Here is a 25,638-nt window from a genome sequence, read left to right on the forward strand (position 1 = left end):
TGCACAGACAGTGTAAGGGGTACACAGACACATTGGTAAGGGATGCACAGCCATATTGCTAAGGGATACGCAGACATATTGCTAAGGGATACGCAGACATATTGCTAAGGGATACGCAGACATATTGCTAAGGGATACGCAGACATATTGCTAAGGGATACGCATACATATTGCTACAGGATACGCAGACATATTGCTAAGGGATATACAGACAACGGAAGATGACCGCTCGTGAGTGACGTCATCACGATTCCTCCCCCGCCTCGCTTCGCTTCCCCGAGTAAGATGGCCGCCATTTGCGAGTGGGCACGCACCACGCACCTCCCACGCCGTGTTCGGTGTCGGGAAAGTTTTAAACATTTTCGATTGTTAATGTCATTGTCAATGTTATGGAGCCTCATAAACATCACCAGCAGCAGCCCCATTGCTTCAATCGACCTAAATACCGTGAGGGGAACCGGCCCAGGGCCGTGAAGGTAAATACAAACGCGAAGGGCCATTGACCGAAACGTCGCCTGTTATGCATTAAGGCCGCGATGTTATTCACGAATGTTTTGTTGTCGTTAATTGTGGCTTGTGGACCACTGCCAACGCAGCAGCGGTATCGCATTTAACCGCGGGATTGGTGACGACAGTAACACGTTGCGAGAAGGTAACATTGGTTGGCCTGTGGATGTACTGGCGCCCGCCATATGAACGCGGAATTTCCATGGTCTGACGCCGCCGCGTTGCTCATTTTGAGTAGCGAAACACGTCGCCTTTTAATAATTCTTACACTCGAATGTGCTATTTGCTTCGACTTATATGTGAGGAAAGTACTGAAGCATTTCCCTGCCTGTTTTCTCCACGTACAGCAAATACACGCCAGTAGCAGACAAATATCGCGTGCTGCACGCCATAGTAATGTGTAATTTCCACCACCGATCGATTGCTCAGTGAGCCGGGAGACACTTTCACTCCCCAGCATTGTTGTACAGTACTACGAGATGATTTAGTGCACTTGAGTGGACAGCAATTCCTTCCCCACCACCCCTCGATGTGGATTGAATTGATAGATTTTAAGCTACAGATTCACGCCGTCTGTTGCCATTTACCCCTCACTTGACGTCTCCCCCGCAGCCACGTTGTGCAATTCTTCAGGAAGTGGCGCGAAACGTCGAATTCTAGAGCGTGTTGTTCGGCAGACAAAAGTAAATTGTCCGAGCTGGGGCCCTAGACAGACCCAAGGAGCGACACAGACACGATTAGAGGCAAGACACAGTTACTGGTCTGAGAGTGATAGAGACACGCACGGTACACGCAGGCAGACACGGAGAGACACGGACAGGCAAATAGAAGCGGAGAAAGATACAGAGATAGTCCCGGAAAGGAACAGATGTGAAGAGATGCAGGCATGGAGAGATGCAGTGAGACACATTCAGAGCCCAGGGGGAGAGATGCGCACGGATGATCGGCATGGAGGAAGAAGAGACTGGGGTACAAGAAGCAAAACAGACATGAATACAGACGAAACATATTCTTGGTTCTTTCGATAAAGTCACGTAGAAGGGAAATAATAGAATAAGGACGGCTACTTGCGTTGTGGCCGAAACGTCGTGAGAATTTTTATTATCTTTTTATTTCCCTTCTACGTGACTACCGAAAGAACCAAGAATATGAATCCCTGCAGCCACGAAAGCTTTCAATCGAAACAGACAAAACACTTTTACCGTGAGGTGCTTTAAAAAAGTGGGTCCGCATTGCACATGTTTGAAGCCAGCACTGCCTGCCACTCATCGATATACATCTCCTTATGCCTGCGGTGCAGTAAGGATTGCAACTCTGGCTACAAACACCAAACCGTGGGCCATAGAACTTCGCGCTTCCCTAAATATACATTTTAAGGCGGTGTGTATCTGCATTTCACCCACTGAATCGTTACTCTTCATTGGCCGTGATATATCATCATTGCTGCAGTGCATCGCTTTGCCAGATGTGTCTGATACCAGAGGTCGCAACCAGGTACCCGATACCCTACCCGATACCCGGCTACCCGTACCCGGCCGGGTACGGGTACCCGTTTGCGACCCTGGTGCGGCCGGGTACGGGTAAGCCGTGAGTCACTGGTGAGTAACCGTTTGTCACTCATTTCCCAACGTCTTGTCCCTTCTCACAATTCAAGTTCCTAGAATCAACCCACCCGCGCCTGCAACATGGCTTCATCCCAGAGGTCGCAATCGGGTACCCAATACCCTACCCGACACCCGGCCGGGTACAGGTAGCCGGGCATCGGGTAGGGTACGGGTATCGGGTACCTGTTTGCGACCCTGGTGCGGCCGGGTACGGGTAAGGAATCAAAACCCTATTTTACGCATGTATGTTAGTGATTTGCTTACCTTTCCTATCATTTGCACTGCTTTAATTTGCTTCGTATTTACACTATGAGACCTCCTTTACCAGTGGCAAAATATAGTAGTAGGTTTTTACCCTTTAAACTGGTACAAAACTGACACCTTTATACAAGGCATCATGTTTGCAATAACCACAACACAAGTAGTCAAAATGCAAACAAAAAGAAACAACTCTGATGATGATAATGATATGCACTGTCCTTGAAGTTGATTGGCCCACACCCGAGACAGCTTTCCTTAGAGCCTAGTCTCCATTGGTGTTGGACCAGATGACACCAAAAGGCGTACTCAAAACCCGTTTGCGACCTCTGTCTGATACCCACGACTGTGGCCTCCTGCAGGTGTACACCATCGCGCAGGAGTCACGCTACCTGCTGGTGCAGGGCGTCCCAGCCTTGGGGGCTGCACAGGAGCTGGTGCAGCTGTTTGCCCTGTACGGCGCCGTGCAGGAATACCACGCCATGGACGAGTATCCAGCCGAGCCCTTCACCGACGTCTACCTCATCAAGTACGGCGACGTGCACAGCGCCAGGTATAAGGTCTTCCTCGCCGCTTGCACGCAAGTACCCGCGGTATACAGGGCCGCAGTCATGGTGACGTCTTAGCTCTCCTTGGATTTATTTGGGGGTTGTTCGGAACAATGGCTTGCGTTTCACTGCACATGCTGGGAGCTTCGGTTCCCAAAGAAGCGTTGGACATCACCACCCCAAGTTCTGGGGTCTTCTTCAGGAAGTGAAGATCCCAGCATTGGCAGGACATAGTGAAAGTAACGTGGAATACGGTAAAGCAACAGAATGGAGTTAGAAAGCATGGCATATACAGTAAAATCTTGGATTGCGAGTAACTTGGTCTGTGAGTGTTTTGCAAGACGAGCAACATTTTTAAATAAATATAAATTTTATAAACGAGCGAGGTCTTGCAATACGAGTAATACATATACGCTTTGTCTGCCGAGCGTCACGTGATCACAACTGATATACGAGTGCTTTGATATACGAGTGCTTTGGATTACAAACACATTTCCGGAACGAATTATGCTCGCAATCCAAGCTTTTACTGTATAGTTCGTAAAAGGAAGTTGTGGTGGGTGGCACACGATCAGCATAGAGGGGAGGGCAGGTCATTGAGCAAGACACTGAAGTTGACACCAAAAGATATGCTACCAAGAGCATTAGTATTGGTGGCAATACTAAAAGAGTGGGCCTTGAAGGTTGCATGTTGGCTTTGCAACCACTGATGCACCGAGCAGAAGAAAGTAACACTGAGTTGAGGACATCCGTGATGATGGAGGCTTTGCTGTGTCCACTGGTTCTGCCTCGCTGTTACAGGGTGGCCAAGAGGCGGCTGGACGAGAGGAGCTTCTTTGGAGGAGTGCTGCACGTGTGCTACGCTCCCGAGTTTGAGAGCGTGGAGGAGGCACGGAGCAAGCTGCAGGCGAGACGGCGTTACGTCGAGCGAATTGCACGCATGCCCGGCCCCGTCTTGCCAGGTGCAGCGATTTGCCGTGGGACTTCTGAGAATCTGGTTATCTGCAGGGTGGAAAGGGGAGTTTACCTTTGTGTTATTTGTAGGTAGTTCGTAGTGTGGATATTTGATTGCAACTGGTGTCGTCTTATTAGACTAATCAGGTTTAAATAAAGGCGATGTACAAATCTACCAAGCTATTTTATATGCATGCATGCCTATTCATGCATATAAAGTCCATCTTTGCACTCTTTTTCATCCATGAGACATACATTGGTAAGAGCAACATTGAAAACATTCTATGTTTGTTTACAAATTATACTTGGCACTGTTAACCCATTATCCCCCCCCCCCCCCCCAGACAACAAAATGAGCACCACTTTGTGGGAAGGCCAACAGTGCTTTCTTGTGGATAGACTGGCCTTTGCCATAAGAACAAGGAATTTCCACCACTGGCTTAAAGCAGCAAATCGACATAAGCACTGTCCCTCATTATATTTAATTTGTCTATATCCTTTGCTTGGTGCCATGCAGATGCTGTTATAATCAGTGATACTAACCACACGCATGGTCTTTGCAGACGACAAACACGGTGACACTGGTAAACCCACGAGCCGTTCCCCTCCTCACCACGAGCCTAAACGCGGACGGAGAGAACCACACAATGAAGATGAGCAAGCAAGCGGGGACCAGGAACCATCATTTCCAACTTATTCTTTCCCCATGATCCCACCGCCCCCTCAGCACCTTCCGCCCGCCGCCCGCATGCCGCCCTCATGGCGCCTGAGTGAAGACACGGAGGGGTACCGAGAATCCAGGGAGCACTCCGATTCTCGGCAACGAGCAACGCTTGCAGGACATACAGAATCCAGGGGTCCCTTGAACCACGAAGTCTCGCGGCGGAAGAATGAGGCAGTGGCGCGGTTTGTGCCACGATCAGCGCTGCTGGAGGCTCGGAATCAGCTGAGGTTGGAGGGAGGTATGGGTGGACGGACGTCTCATCAGGATGTGAATGAGCCGCTGGTTGGGCCGATGCTTGGGCCGATGCTGCCTCCGGAGATCCCCAAGGACGTGGACCTGGGAGATGCTTCGCTCAATGCCTCGGCCGAACTTATACGGGATCGCATACGACAGGTAGGTCACTTACCGACGACCATCGTGGCACGAGCAAAGTATCACGTAGCGACAGCATGTCACCAGCATCAACAGGGCCATGAAATAATCATTGAAATCAACATTATCATCATGCTCAATCACAGTAACAGTATCATTAATAGCATTCACGTTCATCATATTACTATAAGTGTTATTAACAATAATGTGATCAGTAATGTCATCAACGTGACCACCACTTAAAGGAGTAGCATCTTATTCTTTGTTCTTTCGGTAAAGTCACGTAGAAGGGAAATAATAAAATAATAAAAATATAAAACAATAAAATTCTCACGACGTTTCGACTGCAACACAAGCAATCATCATCAGGTGCGAAATCCACAGCAATAATTTTTTTAAAAAGTGGCATTTTTTTTCTTAACGTCAGCACCACGGACAGCGATTTGGCAGTTGGTCAGATGGACGAGTCCATCTATGTTCGGAAAAGAGGAGGGGGGAGAAGAAGAGAATGGAATACGGTCTGAAAGTCACCGTAAGCGTGAACACAATTAAAACCCGAAATGGTAGCATCTTATAGAGGTGGCTGGAATTTCTCAGGGAGATCATCAATGTTCCTGTTAATGCACTGAGCCAGTACCATTGAATTTCTGGGTTTTAATAAAATATAGCTTCTCTGTATCCCTTCCCATACAAGGATCAATTCAGGCTGCCGCTCTTCCCCAAGTCGAAAACGAGTTGAAGTCAAGAGGTTGTCCCGTTGAGGGAATGGCCCCAGCGGAATGTGGTATTTCCACGGGCTGGTTCAGGGCCATCAACAGAGATGAGCAATACCCCATTGTGGAGTTGAGCAGAGACTCTTTGACACTTTAAAGACGGGATAGTTTGGCAACTATATAGTGTATTGTATGCATCTCTTCATTTTACATGGTACGTTTGTTTTTTCAGGTTACAGATGCTGCACCGTCGAATGTCTCTTCTGCACATCAAGGGCCCATAACGCAAGCAAAAGCCCGCAGAAGAATATGATATTAAATGTTCTTACATGTTGCCAGCTGTATATTGCCAGCTGTGTATATGGAAGAAAAAACCCGAACACTTTTGAGCAATTGTTTCATTCGTTTATTTGTATCCTTTGTGTTTAAGAGTCCATTGTGTTGTGGGGAAAAGCCCATATGGTAACCAATCCAGTGTATGCACAACAGGCCAATAACACCACCAGCTTTAAAAATCTATGGGCCAGTTTCACATGTTGATTACACAGCTGCAACACATTGCCTTTGCTAAGCTTGTAATTGTTGACAACACAAACATCGGCATGTGTTTCACCAACAATCGGATGAATTAGAACATTCACCAACATCTCTTGGGGCATACATTTCCACAATAGTATTATTACCAACTTCACGAGTACTCTACTATTGCGTTGCCACAATTAAACCCTTAACCGACCACACTTTAAAATCATCAATAAAGCCCTACTGCTAAAGCATTGTCGAAAAGTGTATAATTTAGTAAGCTTGTATCTGTGTAAACATGATTAAGGGCAGCAAGTAGCATGTGAACACTTCACTAACTTTAAGCATGTGAGTGCAAAGTTTTCCCAAGTTGTGTAACATTTAGCCTTGGTAATGTTTTGTGTCAGTTTCAATTGGCTTGTGCTTTGTATTTTTCACTTAGCTCTTTTGTACACTGTTTGGGTCAGATGATTTATGTGACTTGATTACTTGCTCTTTAACACACAAGACAAATGCATTCACAGACTGAAGATGCAACTTAAAAAATAGTTCTAAGGAGATTCATATGCTGTGTTCTGGGTGATTTAGCAGCTTTTTAACCTTTGTTAATGAGGGTAAAAAGTATAAGTGTTTCATCAAACTCTGATATGGGTTAAACCAAAATATTTTACATACATAGGGGTGAAAATTGTATCATTTCCCATTCAGATTTAAACCCAATTTGTATTAGATCATACATAAAACAGAATTGCCCTCAATTGGCAATGTATGGATATCTGTTCTTGATATGGACGGTAAATATGCGTATTCAAAATGTCAATGACCATGCAGATTAGGTGCAGACATGATACAAATTTAAATGACTTGAAATGTAATTGCATCTCAAGATGCTGTAGAGAAACACTGAACATATTTTGAGAAGGCAGGTTGGAAAAATCGTCTTTGGACTGGAACAGGAACGGGAGTTGACAGCACGGACGGTGCGGTAGAAAAAGAGTCCCAGCCTATGGGTGCAGTAGAGAAGAATGAGCAACCTCCCACGGAGCGAAGATTGAGGGATTCAACAGAAAGCTTTGCTGGAGCAGAGAGCTCGTGGAGGGCAATAGCGATGAGAGAGGGGAGAGGATGGTAGTCACCAGTCCATGGAGGACCAATAAAAAAAACTGGACATCAAGACTACCATGATGGTCGTCTTGCACCTGCCCTCTCAACCGACCAGCCAACACAGCCACCATTTGGCTGTGACCAGCACGGCAATTTTGCCAGCTAAAGAAAGTATAGGTGGCAAAGGCTCGCTGGCAAGAGGTCATGGGAAAGAGACTGGTCTCCGTCATAGGAATGTGGAATTCCACCACTGTCAACGAAGATGAGCACCACCCCATTTCACATTTTAGGATGGGTGCATACCAATATTAAAAAAAAAACATTAGTATTTTTACTTTGCAATCAGTGTTTTATGCATTTAGTGCAGTAGCTGCCAAGCCAAATTGACTTGACGTCGACAGCTGCCTACTCATTTAAAATGGAAAAAACCAAAGCCCAATGCTTTTAAATAGATGCTATACACTCTGACATCAAAAGCCAAATGATAAATTACTGTGCCTGCAAAAAAGAAAAAAAACAAATATAACCAGCTAAAGGTTACAATGGCTATCCTGATGATTAATTTCAAGTGATGCCAACCTCAAATGGTTATAACAAGATTAAACAAAATTCCAGTGGATTCTAAAAATCAAATGGTCTTCCACGCAGTGAGGAAGACAAACTATTCCAATGTTATGAAGAAGCAATCCAAAATAGACATTATGCACACACTGTCTATATTCTGCGACGCCTGACACGAGTTTAAAGTTTTAGTAAGTGCAGAGGAACGTGAATGTGAAAGGGGCATTCGCTACAGCGCCCTCTACTGATGTCACCAGGGCATGGCTGTAAGACACGTCACATGACTTGTGTGTGCGTGGGTGAAAATCACAAGTGTGATATTGGGGACAACACCCTCCTGTCCTGCTCACACAATCTGTCTATTACTGCACTATGCAGCTGCACAAGTGATGCATTCTAGCAACCGCAACACAAAACCCACAGCCGTGGCGACAATCAAGGCACTCGAGTCTCCACCGCCGTTCACGAGGCAGCAGCAGCAGCTTCAACCCTTTCGCATCCCAACGTGCTGCAGTTCATTGTGAGAGTCTCTTCACATTCGTTTATAAACCGTATTGGCAGCGCTTTGTCTCGTAAACGGGAGGGATTTGGGAGGTGAAACGACAGTTTTTGATTTAAAGAAGCAGATTGTAACTGTCGCATCGTGGTTGATTTGTATTTTAGTAATGATGACAAATACTGCCCATTTGTGTTTTGGGTTGCATCTTCCTTTGAAAGCCTTGTCCCTGATGTTCCGTGATGGCTGGTGTACAGGTTGTGGCCCGTTACGATTCTTTGGCTTTCGGCTCTCCAAGAACTTTCTTGCGTTGGGACATCATATGGAAGTAGAGCTGTGGGAAGACTGGTGAAAGGGCAAGGGAAAGGGACCAAAGGAAAGACAATGTAATCGTCAACAGCTAGACATTGTAGCGACATATGCCGCAGATTTTATGTGGGATTGGCTCATGTAGGTTTCGTAAACATGCACTGCCCTCCGATGTGTTTTTGGGTCTTACTGCGCATTGTTCAAGCATTATATCTGCCACGTCGCTTCATGTGCTGGGAGCTTCTTCGGGAACTCGTCGAATGAAATGTCGGACATCATGCCGAAAAACATGTGGTAAAACCCGAAAGCACAATGGAGAGCCATACATGCGGCGTTGAAACTCCTAATCTACTACTTTGCAGAGTATCGAGGAGAAAGCATTGAAGCAAGTGGGCTTCGAACCTATTGCCGAGGACTGTTTTGAGTGCGATGCCTTCAAAGCGACAGCACCTTGTGTTTGTGCATTCACTGCCTGTTGCAGAGGCTCATGGTTATACTCCAGCAACCGGCCTGATTGGTACTGCAGGTGGATTCACGGTAAAAATAAGCCATCTGCTTCACAGTCAACGACAAAGATCCTGCGACCTCATTCGCAAGAGCAGGCCATTGTGTATTGGCGTCTTGGTAATTTTTTTGGCTAGCCATCGAACAAAAATGGTAACCGCATCGCGTGCTTTCAGATGCGTTTCTGCGGCCGATATTAGGAAGCCACTGAAGCTATGCACTTGTAAATCTGGATTGAAAACCCATTTATTTAGAACTGATTTTGTGTTTAGTCCTTCCCGCCGCACCTCCAATTAGCACAGATGGTTACGTCCGGTGCGAAAGAAGTTCAACATATATCTTTGTCAAATTTGAAAAATTACCCGCAAATTTCTAAATTGGAAATTACAAAGCAATTACAGCCCCCTACCGTTCACAGGACCCTAAAAAAAAATGTTCACGAGGCTCAGCGAGGCATTCCTAGATAAACGAGCGTAATATTCATGGGCTTTCACACGGTTCTCCAACTTGCTCTCATTTTCAAAAACACATTGAAAATAAAGGGACCAAGCATCTCCATGCAAGAGCCTGCTGAGAAGAGTATCGCTACTCAGCTAGGCTCTGCTGGATACACAAAGGGCAACATTATTATCACCTCAAAAGAAGAGTCTAGTGAGGTGGCTAGGAAACTAGAAGAGATCAAAGGCTGTGTCGCAGCAGTAAGCCAGAAACAATGAAATCTAAGGTTACACAACATGTAATTAATACAGATTCAAGCATTTTTGTAGTTTCAGCCCAATCACTGATAATACATTTATCATCTGGCAATATTTTGTATCGAATCTTAAATTTAAAACTATTTCACTATTTTTATCTTACCAAGTAAGGCCTACTGAGCTTCATCGCTCTTTTTCAGAAGCAACCTGGCAATAAATAATAGCTCAACGAAGTGGCTTATCATGTACAAATGTATAGCAGCCAAATTACTCTAAACAAATTATTCTAAATGTGGAGAGAAAAACTGGAGGACCTCGAGAAAAATCCATGCGACCACAGGGAGAACAAGCAAACTCCAAATATATAGGCATCAGGGTTGGGATCGAACCCACCACCTCCTGTATACCAGTCGAGGTAATTAACATCTCGCCACCAGTGTTATGGTCCAACGATGAGGCGTTCCTGGGAAAATGCAGTACAATGTCATTATTTCCTCATGATTTTTATTAAAATGACAAAAGGCCTTGAGCACTCACTTGGCATGTAGGAGATCATGACGATGATGAGGAAGTAGTAGTAGTCGAAGGAGATATTGAGGGCGTTGGGGAGTGGGTACGCGAAGAGCTTGGAGCGGTAGACGTGGGGCAGCGCATGGTAGATGGTGAGCAGCTCGCCCGTCACGCCCAGTGGGTACAGCACGATGAACAGCGTGTACCTAAATGGGCAACGTCACAGCAAAATGCCCGCCAAGCCCGTCGCTCCGATTAGCACGGTTGCCTCAAACACGTTCTTTCGGAGTTGGCAGGTAGGAACTTGGTTGGACAGCGCATTCGTGCGATCCGTGTCACGTGGCGCAATCTGCGTGGGGCGGCACGTCACGTGGTGCTGAGCCCACCCGAAGCGCTATGCACGCCAGACAGACAAATCATCCCTGGTGGGCAGTGTGGAACTGTTGTTCCTACCTGTATGAATATATACGTCCAAATCAGATGCAACTCAGAAAATAATCGAGTCATATTCCGCAGACCACCCAACCTATGTTGTGCTTCCCAAGGCTATCCCAACATAAGTTTGAAGCTGAAAGTAACATTTATTTATTTCACTTGTTTAACAGGAAAGCCTCACCCAGTCCTTTAGACACCTTTTCAGGATGGTACTGCCACATTATTGTAGTAGGAGACGATGTTACTATTTGTATTCCCAGTTGAGTAATTTGCAGAGGTGTTTGGGCAATACTAGTTACAATGTGTTTTTTTTGCTGTGGAAAGAAACCGGGAGAACCTGGAAGAAACCCGTGCAGAACAGGGGGGGGGGGATGTACAAACTACACGCAGAATGGTGCTCGAGTAGGGAATAGAACCCAGGACCTTCTTGATGTGAGGCACAAGTGGTACAACTGCGCCACGCTTCCAGCCGAAAAGTCGGAGCCACGTGATTTTCCAGCACACCGTCCGAGTCCCCTCGAGCTCTTGGGCAAAGAGGTAACTTAATTGATAGTGACGTGTGGCTCACCGGGCCCATTTGATGGCACGAGGGAGGTACTTGAGAAGACTGAAGGTGTAGAATGAGTAGCGGACGATCTCCGTCAGAGTCCAGGCACTCAGGTAAATCAGGACACTATATTCATTCTGAACCTGAAAAACACATCATTTGTGTACATGTTCAAACGGCATCCACCATGAGAATGTGGAGTTTCAATCAATAGCTCTGAACTCCACCCCATTTCTTATTCAAAAACGTAGACATTTTGACTTTGGTTTGTGCGCGCATATGTCTTATATTCATACAGTTCAGAATATGCAATGCATCAGACATTCCACAGCATAATAATGTACCCATATTATTCCAAATATAAAAAAAAAATTGATATACGTTCATACAAACACGTGCTAATATAAAACGCATTTATTCATTTCGTGCACAAGCTTTTATTCCTATCCAATTACCCAAGTAACCGAAATCTGAAGTATGGTCTCGTTTGAGTGAAAATGGCCAATGGAAGGTTGTGGGACCCAGAAACATTGGTTTGGTTATTTAATGTAATGACAGCCATGGAAGCGAAGTTATTTGATCAAAATGCACCAAGTTAACCGTTTTATAACATTGCAATAAAATGCGATATTGCAATTTCAAATTATTCATCATATGAACATGTTTATCTTAATTAACTGCTTGCTTTGTACCGAGGCTGTTTGGCTGGATGGTGCTGTTGCATACAGTCCACTCAAAGTCTTAAGGTTGTGGCGTTCAAATCTCAGTATAGCGTTGACTCAGTCCATGATTCCTTCGAGGATGCAAACATGAGAAGCCGTCAACATTAATTGTCTATGAGAAGGACAACCACATCTTAATTGATGACTGATTATTGATGAGTGACAGATCATTTGAGCGATATAAAGGGGTTAAGGGTGGCTCATGAACGAGGTAATTCCCTGATGTGCGATGTATTGTGTGAAAGACATAATGAAGACAACCTTCAAGACTCACACCCAGGCTGGAACTCCTTTACATAATTATATTCCAATCGGCAATAAGTTAATGAAGACATTTCACTTGGGAAGCCAACTACGAGGTGCCAACTTGAGTTAAAAGAAAAACGCCAAAAGAGAACATCACATAACTATTTCATAAATCCATCCCAAAAGCATCTTTATCCACACAAGCACTCGTTTTAGATTCCCTGCCAATAGTGTTTGTCTTATGCCAATCAAGCCGAAAAATTTAATTTGCACAGCTGGAATAAGCCAAAGTGGAACAAACATGAATTTTTTTCTTGGAATAAATACAACTCATTCCACTTGAGAATCAAGTTTAATCATTGGAGGGTCTTGCGTTGCCCGTGATTGGACGTGGAGCTGAGTGGACTTGCCGATGACTGATAACAGCAGTGTCAAGATTGGCCTCTGGGGAGGAGGCTCGTGAAGGATGTTACTGGGCAGTTGGAAGCAGTCACCCTTCAGCAACAATGGAGGGCAGACGAACGATGCTCACAACAATGAGCAGAGTGCCAGGTGGTTAAAACGCAGCAAGTTGGCACAGTAGGGCACAGGTGGTGCATCGGCCAGTCATCTCATTCAGTCAACCCATAGCACCTGGGTCTGACCTGTAACCTCCCGCCAACGGGCGTTCAACACTTCACTTGGGCTTAACGTGCACATTGTCTGGCACAAGCGCTGTGGTGACATTACCACCACTTAGTGGCAATGGCGATTGTTGTGGTGCTTGGACATGGTCTGAGCCACCCAGCGACTTCAAATTTTTATTGCGCAAAACGTGTACATTTCGTGACGGTGGCTAGGATGGATCGTGAAGATGGTGATAATGTGTGGTCTTACTGGCTTCACGCTGTCTGTGACAGCCCACACCAAGAAAACTCGAGACGACACCTGAAACGCGGTGAGCACAGCTGAAGACGGCACAATCCCTGCGGGAAGAGCAACACAAGCATGCTCACTGGCCTTGGTGTTTAAAATTAAATTCTGGACGGGCAGATCAGCAGGCTCGTGTTGGACATGTTAGAGCACAAAGCCAGCAAGATCAAGACCATTGGTTTGAATGTGCATTTCGGGTGCAAGTTATTAAAACATAATCTCTGTGCCACAGTGCAAGCTGATCTTAAACGTGGTGTTAATTTAACGTGGCATATTATAGCTAAGTTGTTTGACATACAATGACTTTTAGGTTTGTGTCTTGTGTGACAATATTGTCTGGGCATAAACAAAGCACCAATTAAAGTTCAGCAAGGGAGGATTATTAAAGTGGCTTCATCAGTAGTGTAAACTTCCACCAGTATTCGCTTATAAAATGTGATTATACACTGTTACATTGCTCACTGTGAGTGTTCCAGATGAAAATGTCTCAATTTAATGTTCAAATAATGGCAATAGTATCATTGATTGTCCATATATAAACACACAAAGTATATTTATGTAAATATGGATGCTGCAATTCAATTTGATCTCCCGGCACAACAGTTTAAACTATGGGCAAGTTTCTTTAATTCCCCCTACTCTGTCCACCCAGTAATATAAAATGGTATACAACAATTAGCTGATCGGCAGGTTGCGTGTGGTGGGGTAAAGTGTAATAACTCCGACTTCTTTCACGATGTCTGGACCTCCTTGGAGGCCCTTCGACCAGCAGTGACGTGGGCAATGCATTGCAAGGGCTACACCGTTATAAATTATATCTATATATTTTTTCATGTAAGTGTCTTCATACTCCTATAAGCATTAGAGTTGGTTCATATTCCTTAGCAGCCTTGGCCCAGTGTTTAAAATTCTAAATGTTTACTATGGGAAGCCAGTCTTACCATAGGGACCCACTTTTTATTTCCAACAAAGTGGTACTCATTTTATAAATCTCAGAGAGATGCTTATGATTGGCTCACCAACTTGGATTTGAACCTGCAAACGTTGTGTTTGCTAGTCTAATGCTCTAGCCCAATGTTTTTCATTGCAAGGCCCACAAGCCACTGGCCTTTAGTGCTGGCCCTGACGTGTGGCCCCCCACTATACACAAATGTGAAAACACCCCATCATGCTGTCAAACCCAATGGTGTCAAATATGTGGTGGCCCTCGCACTGACGATGTATTATCTGCGAAAGTGGCCACCTCTCTGAAAGTTAGTGAAGAACACTGCTCTAGCCGCAGCTCTAACCACACAAGCCTCCGTAAACCACGCCTAGATTATGTGAGGGGGAGACAAGGCACAGGGCAGAGGGATAGCTCGCGGCTGCTACAGAAATAGTCGCACTTGCAGTCAGCATTTTCATTATGGCTAGACTGTAATTTTTAGGTTATGGATGAACAAGGGGTAGCGGGATTTTAGGCACGTCCTTTTTAATTGTTGCGGATAACAGGACCCTGCGGGGTGGGCTGGTAGGAACGAATAACCAAAGAATATAAACATAATGTATTATTACACTTGTTAAGCCAGGAAAGCCCCACTGAGTCAAAAGGTTTTTGTAGGGTCCTGCCAAGTGTTTGCAGTAGGGGGCGATGTTGATACACGGACGGACGGACGGACGATATAATCTATTGGTGGTCTGGTCCACTTCGTTCCTACCAGTAACAGTACTGCCTCACTGTAAATATCATATGACTACAAACTAGCAGAAGAACATCCCTTGTTAAATGTAAGTCACTCATCGAATTACTTTAATTGGATAGGTGGTCCGCTTTTCAATGGCAGTCACAAAAGCCAGTGCTGGAAATGCCACATGTTCTTGGCAAGGGGACAGTGAAGATGACAACTGTGGACATCCCAGACACGAGTGCTAAATTTAATGTCCCCTGGGAAATATGATAGCTTGAGTCAACCCTCAAACAGGATATGAACTTGCTAACTTTGTGACTGTGAATTGAGCACTTTGCTGGGAGTGCCATCTGGTTTGCATTTCTTAAAATTATGAAAAAAAATTATGCTTTCTTGAAATGCTGTGGCTGTATAATTTTAATAAATGCCGATATCACAATAAACCATCAATAATGGGAATACAAATTTAATTTAAGGGTCTTTTTAGGATATGTATGCTGAAGCTATCATAATGTACAGCTTTTTGTCAATCCACTCCTTGATAAGGCCTCACCACACCATGCCTGTTTGAGGGGTAATTGAGCATACTTCTTCATGCTGGTAAAAATATGGAACGGTGAATGAAGCCCTGGATCAATTAAGATATCATTCGCCCAGCCAGGAATCAAACTTGTGTTGCCAGGTTCAGAGTGTAGTGTGCCAACCCCACTCTAGCTGTTTATAACCTAATATATCCAAATTGTGTTATCGGAGTCACATCACGAGGTGACGAAACCCTGGTTCTTCCTTAACTCCTGGAGACCTAGAGTCACCAGGCATCATATCTGAAAATTTCCCTTAAAGAAGATGTCACAGACCTTCATAGGCAGTTACTTAAATATGTCACAACAATTGGCAACATCTTATACTGAACCGGTGAAGAAGAACGTGCTGTATAAAGATACTTTCCAAAGCACGTTATGATTGAATCACCCATTCTGTGCACACATACACGAAGAAGTTCCCTATTTAATCGTACAGACCATAGAGGCAACTGTTGTTTGTGAGGACCTATTAATGCAAGCAAGGTACACACAAGGGAATTGTGGATTGTAGTTGGAAGATAACTCTAAACAATGCACCACTCTACAAATGCACACATGAATAGGTAGATGACTACAGACTTACCAGTGGCACAGTGAACCACCTGTGAAAAAAAAAAACAAAGTGGGTTTGTTTATGAAGAACAATTGACAAGTACAGTTCGAATATTGCTAGATATCTATAATATAATAAGATAGAAATTCAGGTCTACTCGGCCTTAAATGTGTACCAGTGTTCAGTGTGTGAATATCATTATTGAAGAGATGAATACTGGCAGGCGTAGTGTCCTCAGCTATATCACAAGCTTCAGGCCTTACCAGGTGCTCGCAAACGGCACTGCCACATATACAGTTAATAAGGTTTGTCTGTGTAGGCTATTACAGATGTTTTCACATGGTGTATCCCCTGTCTGTTATACGGATATATTAAAACAGCATTTTATATAGTAGGAAATTACAAAACAAACTTAAGTACACATGGGTTTCTCCTTTAAATTAAATTGCCTCCCTCTACAAAATGCTTTGCGGAAGTTTAGTTACAATTGAATTTGAATATCGGCCATGATAACAAATATCGGTCTTTAACATAAAATGTACGGCTTTGGTCATTTCTATCGTTGGCACGATATGGCGATACTATGATATATCGTACGATACAAGATCCGTGATAAGTGTATTGTTTGTTTTGCAAAATATCATCACATTGTGATAATAGTTGGTAATTTTATTTTTCTCAAATATCCTATTTCCTGACAAAATATTTACGAAATAATGTACTCAATAAAGTTGTGATAAATCACTCATATCCATACATTTAGGGCCGCGTAATATTTTTCTGGAGTAACTGATGTTGGTTATTATATCGTCATTTTCACAGTTCACTTAATTATTTAACCCTTCCCCATTCCAATGACGTGGATGAACGGGACCCACCCTCCAACTTGTCGGAATGGGAAAGGGTTAAGCACGTTTCATTGTAACTGACAGCATGTGTGCTATCCCAGCTTGGGGCCCTGATGAAAATTCAATTCGTAGAATTTTTTATGATGATCAGTGTTTAACCAGGCATATTAATAATTACACTAATATTAGTTATTGAGCAGCAGATAACCCCTTCAATAATAATACACAGTATTATAAATAGGCTTATTTATATTCAGAGTAAAATGATAAAATGTTGCTGGAAAGTTGCATTGTGTCTAAATGGGTTTATTTAATCTATTGGATAAATAAAGGATACAACAATACAAATTATAAATTTAAAATTGTAACCGATGAAGCTGAGTGAACTGCAGGTGAAGAACTTATAAGTATCTTTATTTGTACATGAGCACAGCAAAGCACAAAAACAAGTACAATACAATTGTGAAATACAACTACACAGCTATGAGAAACTGATATCACAGTAATCATTGCACTATGAGATTTTATCTTGTAACATTAAAAAGGATACAGCAGAAACCAAAGTAATTTCTCAGTTTTACATAAATATTTACCTAATTCAGATCTAATTAAATTATGATTGATACTCATTCACTTTTGAAACTCCTGCAACGTGACACAAAATCATGGACTTGATAATGATGATGATTAATGATCATTTCGGATGGCCAATTATAATGATCATGGCAAACAGTGATTTCTGGGATGATGAAAAAGATTTGAGGGGATAATGATGATGGGCCATAGCCATGATGACAGCGGTCGTAGGTGATAATCATGTAAGTTAAAATTGTAATGATGGTGATTACGATCACAGTGATGATTATATTTATATTCAAGATAATTATACTATTACGATGTTGCTAATTGTGAACGGGACGATGATGATGATGGCACGATGATACCATGATCATAATTACCTCCAAGAGAGCGCCCGTTTGGAAGATTTTTAGGGTCTTCTCTATTGAGCGATACAGCCCCCTGTTTGAGCCCTTGGCCAGCCCATAACGAGCCATGGACACAGCCAACACCAGCCACCTGAGTGTGAAGAAACCAGAGACAAAACCATTATTTTGCAGGCACCCACACAGTGCCTCGGTTCAGGATTTACCAACATTAGGGTAACAGAGGCCCCTTAATTACATATTACATACATGAATGCATTTAAAATGCCACAATTTATTTTACTATTGATATACAATTAATTGTGTGTATGACAAATCACCCCGAATGCACGCAATCTCATCTGATCTTACAAGCTAAGCAGGACCTAAGCACTGCATTATTGTACTTATATAACGAGGCTTCCACCACCCCAACAGCAGTAATCCACACTGAGCAGCATGGTAAAGTATGCTCAAATAACGTCTGTGCATGACGTGCACACATTACACACTCCGTCATGCATTAGCTCCTCATTATTAGTCACAGCCCAATATTTCCACAGCTGGAAATGTAATGGTCCCTTCCCCACCACCGTAAACTTACGAGCAATCCAAGGTGTTTCTCATCGCTCCCACTACATCGGGTTTTGTACAACAGAAAAAACATTTATGAAATAAGTGTGCTTTTTCAACACCTGTTTCACATAGCAAGACAACGAATACATCAGAACTAACATATAATTAAAAACTAGTCCCATTGGTTTAAAAATATATAATTACCCACTATCACTTGTGTTTCTTACATCTATAAAGACAAGCATAGTAGAATGAAAGTACAATGTAGCACAGGAGTGTTAAGGCCTGTATTTTTAGATTGCAAATGGAGTGTTTTTACTTATGATAAATGAATATGGCACACTGAATGGCACAATACACCATTGATCCATGCAGTAAACTTTGCTAGATAGCCTTTTCCATAATGGGCAAAATCAGCTATTTTGGAAACCAAGCAGGTATGGAAAACTTTTCATTGACCAGGTTGACTTATGATTACAACACGAGGCAGCACATAGGGCTTCGCTGCAATTTCTGAGTTTGGTTAATTCCATGCATTTCTCATGAGAGCGCATTACGTATATCCTTAAGATAGCCAAAACACGCCATTGTCCTATGAATTTCTGACGGTCACGAAATTCACATATCTCTGTATTAGTAGGTTGCACACATACACAGGTATGGATTACAAACTTAAATAAATAAAAATACTTTCCCCATTACGAAGACCATCAACTAAAAGCCATAAAATCAACAGTGTAAAGCCAAATTTAGGAATTTATTTAAAGTGAAACTGAAGTATAGCTCAAGACTTGAATGGCACTGCTCATTAGAAAGTGTTCTGCAATGTGCTTCATGCTAAATATAGTCCCGACACACTCTAATACAAACACTGTATTATCAGCCCGAGTGCTGTACAAATTGTACGACCCATAGGGCCAACGTGCCAAAGATAATGAACCTTTGGAGCTGTATGAGCAATTACCTTGGTGGGTCATATCAGAAGGAATGTGAATGATATGGCTGTGCATCTAGTCACCTCTACGTGAGCAGTTTTTAGTCTACAGTGTACACATGGGGAAATGTGTTTCTTGGTTTACACATTTTTTGTTTGCATTTATCATTTTTATAAAAATAAGCTGTAAAGTGAAGCTAATTTTTGAAATCCATAGATATAAAAACATGAAAGAATATTGATTTGAAGCTTTCGTGACTGCAGGAATCCATACTCTTTGGTTCTTTCGGTAAAGGCACGTAGGTAGAAAAATATATACATAATTAGAAAAAATCTACCTACGTGACTTTACCGAAAAAACCAAAGAGTATGAAAGAATATATTGTAGATTTTAGTTTTATAATATTGCAGATTGAAAATCAGGCATGGTGGCAATGTGGTTAGAGTGCTTGGCTCACAATGAGATTGAAAATGACCCATTCAACGCAATGTCCATTCAGGGTTCATTAAATTAGCGTCACATTTTGAGACATCAAAAATAGTAGTGATATGAACATACTGGTCCAAGTCATGGGAATGTAGAATTTTCACCACCGGCTCAGAGAAAACAACAGAGATGAGATGAACAAGGAGACATTTTGAGTTGAGTAAAAGGCGACCCGGCTGAGACCATACAATAAACTTCTGCATGATTGATCAACAGTTAATGAAACCTGGGTTAAAACCTATTATATCTCGGCTGTGTTGGTCCAACGGATCTGATGCAGACATTATGAGCCCACAAAACTTCCTACCTCTCTTTGTGACGCAGCTCAGACTGTGTACAATGTAAAGTATGCTGATGAATGTAGCACAGATATACTTTTCTTCAACATAATGCGAAATTATTTGTAATTTTGGGGAATTGTTAGTAAAATGATATCAGCGAGTGATTGAGGTTATTGTGCTGCAAACTAATAAGATCCTACATTTTTATCTAGGTTTCTGACAGCTCTAATTAATATTCTTAGGTTTTTTCGGTAAAGTCACGTAGGTAAAACATTAAAATTAATGAAAGTAAAATAAAATAAAAATCACGACGTTTCGGAGGCAACACAAGTCTCCGTCATCAGGTGGGACCGTCACAGCCAGATTTGCTACATCAAGTGAGGCAATGATTCAAGATGTAATCCCTTAAAAGCAAGTTGAGGGGGGAGGAGAGGGGGGGGGACGGAGACTTGTGTTGCCTCCGAAACGTCGTGATTTTTATTTTATTTTCATTAATTTTAATGTTTTACCTACGTGACTTTACCGAAAAAACCTAAGAATATGAATCCTTGCAGTCACAAAAGCTTCAAATCTAGCTCTAATTAAACTGATTTTGCAAGTGTAGAAAACTGATGATCTCAGCTCTACATACGTAACTGCACTAAAAGTAAACTTTACTCCAAACTTTTGATTGAAAGCTTTCGTGACTGCAGGGATTCATATTCTTGGTTATTTTGGTAAAGTCACGTAGAAGGGAAATAATAAAATTTGAAAAATATTAAACAATCAAATAAAATGTTATTGTTTTATATTTCACCGAAAGAACCAAGAATATTACTCCAAACTGTCACTTAATTTGACCTATTTATTAAAATAAACGTTAAAAGTCAACTTTCTATGTGGTGAACACAAACAGGGCATATAAAAAAGCTTGACACCCAGTGTGGAAAAAGAGGTCTAAATTAGGTAACTTGGAAGTAGTTCTGTCACCTCTGTCATTATTTTCTGGGAGGCGTTCTTTATCACAAGGTTATGCACTTCTTGCTGTGACGGTTCTGAATGACAACGTATTTGTCTCATCACATGACGCTGGGAGTACAACCAGAAGATATACTGTAACTGAACTTTTTTTTAGGCCGCCTGTGACCCCATGCAAGAATGCACGGTTATTGTAACGTAACGCGCATGTTGGCAATGGCTGTCCGATTGCGACAGCCACACGGTGATGAATTGAAGTCAGCACTGGAGGGTGGCATGTTTGACTGTGAAGTAAGTTAGAGCCAGTCTGCATTCACGCCAATCCGGGAACGAGAAGATTCAAGCACCTTTTCCGGAGCTTGCCAAATCTCAGCTGGTGGTGCACCCTGCCCAGTGGTACAACTTCACGAGATTCTTCCACACAAACAACTTGTACCAGTTGTCAGCAAATCTTATCTTCCCAGATGCAGGCAATGTTAGCAAACGCCTATTAAGCTTGATATATATGCCACAGTGGGGTGATGTGGCCAGTAAACCACACACCCAGCTGCTTTTGTCTCCCTGTGGGCTGATTAATTTACAGAGTGCTTGCATACTGTGCATGATGACGCACATCTCAAGGGGAGTAGATGGCGCAGTTGATCATGTGAAACAGATTCTCACTCACATGGCGTTGGTGGGAGTCTCATGTATTAGGTAGTACGACAAGAAGGCTTTTGACTTATGCCTGTCTAAAGAGTGGGCTTTCTCCATTCCGATTTCATTCCACACCACGATTCACTGGGTGGATGAGGAGGTCGGTAGCTGTATGGCTGGGTAGGTAAGCGGATGGACAGTACTTTAACTTGGTTTAAAATTAAGGTTGAATCTAAACCAGGCTTGATGGTGCACATTTAAATCTCAGTTATGAGGGCTCAACCCAGCCCATCGTCTCGCCGAAGTGAAAAAATAAGCACGTCTTATGGCGCACAAACAGTAGCTGTCTGATGGATAGATGAGCCCTGTCATGAAAATGCAACATTTTTCACCATCGGCTCCAAACCGCTGACATGGACAGACAGGCTCATGCGAGCAATGAGACATCTGACTTTCAGTCCAAAGTTTCTCTTGTAAAGGAGACATGTTTTATAAATTTGCTGCAACGTGGTTCCACAAATAAGTTTCTTCACTCGATATCACACAACTTTAAAAATAAGTCCAACTGCTACAGTGTGCTTATCCGCATGCAAAGGGGTCAGCGGACTTTGTGATTAAATTGAAACCATCTGGATCCGGGCGTATTTGTCTGGTACTAGTTTTCGTCGGACACTGTGTGTACCTCCCACAGTCTGTTTCCAGGAAGCACACTTTAATAAAAAAACAACTTAGAAATACATTACTGTACATTAGATATAATTTGGATAAACATGTACACATTCACCTATTTAAAGCACAGTACTTGATTTTTTTTCATCCAGGACTGTACTTTGGAATCTATAAAAACTAGGCCACAGAGCCAGACCAAGGCACCCTTACGATTCCTGTTACATGGGGGCATCAGTGCAATAAATAAAATGAACGCACGCTCAAAACTCTTAGGGCTCTATGTGGGACAGTGACTCAGAGAGGCTGATTAACGTCACCAATATTCTAAGGTTTCGTCGTCAATACCCGGGTATCATAGAGCCAGCCAGACTTAAGGCAATCCTTGGGTTTTTTTAAATCAGCGTTATTCCCCAAGGATCACAGTTGCCAGACTAAATAAGCGTTAGGATTCCTAGCATGCAGTATTATTTACACGAGGCTCAAACGAGCCCAGCTAAGATAACTTGTACGATTATTTAGGTTCACTGATAATTATCGTGGCTCAAAACCCACAGTGTTATGTCTAAAACTCGTTGGGTTCACTTTAATCACTGGCGCTCCGTAGAGTCAGATTAAGTCAATCCTTAAGGGTTCTTAAGATTCATTGTTATGACCACAGGCACATAGAGCCCGATTAATGCACACTTAAAAGTGGAATATTTCACTTATTGCAGGTTAGCTGCGATGGGGGTAAAGCGTGGGATACTCTAATCTTGGCCAGCGCGAAAGAGTAGACCAAAATATTATCCAGACTATGTCAATCCTTAGAGGAGTTATTACAATTGACTGTTATCAACAACACTGGGGCATACAGGGTTCGATCCTCTGGTTCCCTCTGGTGAAGAAGGCCCTTCTGCAAGCAGTGACCTGGGTTGGAAATGACAGGGCTGTACTTTTACCTGTTACTAATGACAACTAGGGGTGAGATAAGCTTCGCCATCCTCGCGATTCTATTAATTATGCGATCCCGTGCAAGTGTCAATTATTATAGTTTTAACGATGTGTTAAATGTGGCGGCCTCTAGTGGCTGGACATGCCACGTGAACCCATTATATGCGACATATAAAACGTAAACCATCGATTGTGAATGCAGCGCAAGCATAAATAATCACAACGACAAGCAGACGATTCTTACGTTACAATTGTTAAAGCGTTAAATTAAACACTGTACCAATGTCAGCGCTTGAGGCGAATGCAGCATCTGAGATTTCTTAGCCAAGGCCTTGGACAATCCGCCAATATAACGAAACAAACAAAAACACACTCTACCGACATCAAACGCAACACTAACAACCACAGCGAGTGCATCCAAGCACGAAGACGTTTAGCCGCACGCGTGCCACTGTTGCAACTCAACTCTCTCCACACGCGCCAGTGACTGACAGGCAACGTGGTGGAGTGGTGAGTTGATGATGGTGGTGATGGTGGTGGTGGTGCGGCAAGAGTTGCCGAGTAGGGGGGGGGGGGTTCAACTTTTACCCGGCGGTCATGACCGTGTTGTAGAGGATGAGCCAGGCCGTGGCGAGGAAGCTCGCCTTGCCCCGGCTCCCCGCCGCCGCAGCCGCCGCCGCCTTCTTCTTCTTCTCCGCGGAGGCCGCGGGCTGAGCCGCCTCGGCACCCTCCACCTCTGCAGCCATTTTTTTTGTTCCAGAGAAACAATGCCGGAGGTGGGGGCTGGGGGGGTGAGAGGGGGGGGGGGCTGGGGGCGTGGCCACGTCACGAACGCGCTGCTCTGCGTCCTATCAGCGTGCACCGCTAACGGAGTCGGTGGCGGCTGTGATTGGTTGCCGTGAATGAATTGAACTGCTGGTTGCACTGAAACCGGGGTCGTTGCATTGAGATAGGGTGCTGTGAATGAATTGCAGACTCTGAATGAGACTCTGTCTTATCGACAGACATGTTCTTCACCTGATGACGGCTGCTTGCGTTGTGGCCGAAACGTCGTGAGAATTATTTTATTATGTTATATTTTTATAATTTTATTACTTCCCTTCTACGTGACTTTACCGAAAGAACCAAGAAGATGAATCCCTGCAGTCACGAATGCTGTGAATGAATTGAACTGCGCTTTGCACTGAAACTGGGGTCGGTGCAGTGTGATATGGTGAATGGTTTGCACTGAAACCGAGATCGGTGCAGGGTGATCACTGTTTCATTGCTTCCATGGCTTTATTTTGGTGATTTCGAAAAGTTTATTAGTTTAGCCATGTGTGTTTGTTGTAGTACGGACTACGGAGTAAGACTGATGGCCTTAATCTAAGTTGTCTTGTGGTTGTTGTTGTTTGACTTGCATCCCACTGGGATTTTTGCACACAGCGTTGGTGTACGGTGTTTTTTCTGCAATATTTTTCTGTCTTTTCTTGGATTTTCTGTTTGCACTGAGTCACATATTCACTTTAAGATGTTTTCTTGTTCATGTTTTTGTTTTTTGTTTGTTGCGGTTGCACCCGATTCAAGAGCCGAATGGCTCACAGGGCTATACCTAATAAATGAACTTGAACTTGTGAATGAATTGCACTGCTCTGCACTGAAACCGGAGTCGGTGAAAATGATAGGCTGAATGAATTTCTATTCGGAGGTGCATGGGAAGGACAACGACATACAAAAAGCAGTTCTAGTTGTCTCAAGACTGCCTTATACAGGGACCTGATAGACCCCGTGGGTGGGTGTCTCACACACTTCGATCATCCTTCCACCAACGCAACGGAGAAGGGAAATAACACGCATTGATCTCCACCTCTAACTGAATTAAACAGAGGGCACTGATTTAAATGAGTACGTGCTCCTTGCTTTGACATGATTCCGAGAAATGGACATTAACGAGAGATATTCAACGAAAACGTATAAGTGCACAAAGAAGCATGGAGCGAGTTGATAGGGTGAATTAATTGCACTGCATTGCACATAAACTAGGGTCGGTGCAGTTTGATGATATAGTTTGATGATATAGGGTGAAATGATTTGCCACTGCATGCATTAATATCGTGATACCTAATTTATTGCCAGAAGGGGTGACGCCTATTCTTATTTTTTTATCGTCTTGATACTGGAAAAAAGCTCCCATAGATCTACATATGTAGAGTATTTTGAACTTATTTCGCACCGTACACAGTCAACCGTGATAATCGGAGGCTCATTGCGCGGCACACAAACCGGAGTCGGTGCAAATGAGAGAGTGAATGGATGCACAGGCGACCTGGTTATCACAAATGATAGCTCTATCAAGTGGCTTATCACGTGG

The 25,638-nt window shown here is 43.3% G+C and overlaps 2 protein-coding genes across 4 annotated transcripts; one reads left to right on the forward strand and one right to left on the reverse strand.

Annotated features, from left to right (window-relative positions):
* The first annotated feature begins 280 nt into the window (after positions 1-280).
* Positions 281-6,453, forward strand: RBM48 (RNA binding motif protein 48). 3 transcript variants are annotated; one of them, XM_078603766.1, is made up of 6 exons: positions 281-476; positions 2,732-2,922; positions 3,719-3,879; positions 4,435-4,988; positions 5,395-5,485; positions 5,913-6,453. In XM_078603766.1, exons 1-6 carry the CDS (start codon positions 390-392, stop codon positions 6,107-6,109), a joined length of 1,281 nt encoding a protein of 426 aa, XP_078459892.1. In that variant the 5' UTR covers positions 281-389; the 3' UTR covers positions 6,110-6,453. The 3 variants fall into 3 exon arrangements, with proteins under 3 accessions (XP_078459892.1, XP_078459894.1, XP_078459893.1); XM_078603767.1 differs by lacking the exon at positions 281-476 and adding an exon at positions 1,186-1,476; XM_078603768.1 differs by lacking the exon at positions 5,395-5,485.
* On the reverse strand, positions 6,072-24,060 carry LOC144724536 (very-long-chain (3R)-3-hydroxyacyl-CoA dehydratase 1-like). The gene is made up of 7 exons (XM_078603769.1): positions 23,877-24,060; positions 17,855-17,972; positions 16,078-16,096; positions 13,208-13,296; positions 11,385-11,506; positions 10,409-10,587; positions 6,072-8,708 (listed from the first exon to the last, which is right to left on the reverse strand). The coding sequence occupies exons 1-7, from the start codon at positions 24,032-24,034 to the stop codon at positions 8,632-8,634; spliced, it is 762 nt and encodes a 253-aa protein (XP_078459895.1). The 5' UTR covers positions 24,035-24,060; the 3' UTR covers positions 6,072-8,631.
* Between the last annotated feature and the right edge of the window lie 1,578 nt (positions 24,061-25,638).

Source organism: Lampetra planeri, chromosome 21 (assembly GCF_965212315.1).
Source record: "Lampetra planeri chromosome 21, kcLamPlan1.2.h2, whole genome shotgun sequence".
Lineage (NCBI taxonomy): Eukaryota > Metazoa > Chordata > Hyperoartia > Petromyzontiformes > Petromyzontidae > Lampetra > Lampetra planeri.

Bases quoted from the DNA above. Each gene is read 5' to 3' on its own strand.
- LOC144724536 (XM_078603769.1), bottom strand. From the start codon at position 24,034: ATGGCTGCAGAGGTGGAGGGTGCCGAGGCGGCTCAGCCCGCGGCCTCC. The intron at 17,973-23,876 runs GTAAAAGTTGAA...CTTCACACTCAG, and splicing joins AACACGGTCATGACCGCCGG to GTGGCTGGTGTTGGCTGTGT. The intron at 8,709-10,408 runs GTGAGTGCTCAA...CCCTTTCACCAG, and splicing joins CATGATCTCCTACATGCCAA to TCTTCCCACAGCTCTACTTC.
- RBM48 (XM_078603766.1), top strand. From the start codon at position 390: ATGGAGCCTCATAAACATCACCAGCAGCAGCCCCATTGCTTCAATCGA. The intron at 477-2,731 runs GTAAATACAAAC...GGCCTCCTGCAG, and splicing joins ACCGGCCCAGGGCCGTGAAG to GTGTACACCATCGCGCAGGA. The intron at 3,880-4,434 runs GTGCAGCGATTT...TGGTCTTTGCAG, and splicing joins GCCCGGCCCCGTCTTGCCAG to ACGACAAACACGGTGACACT.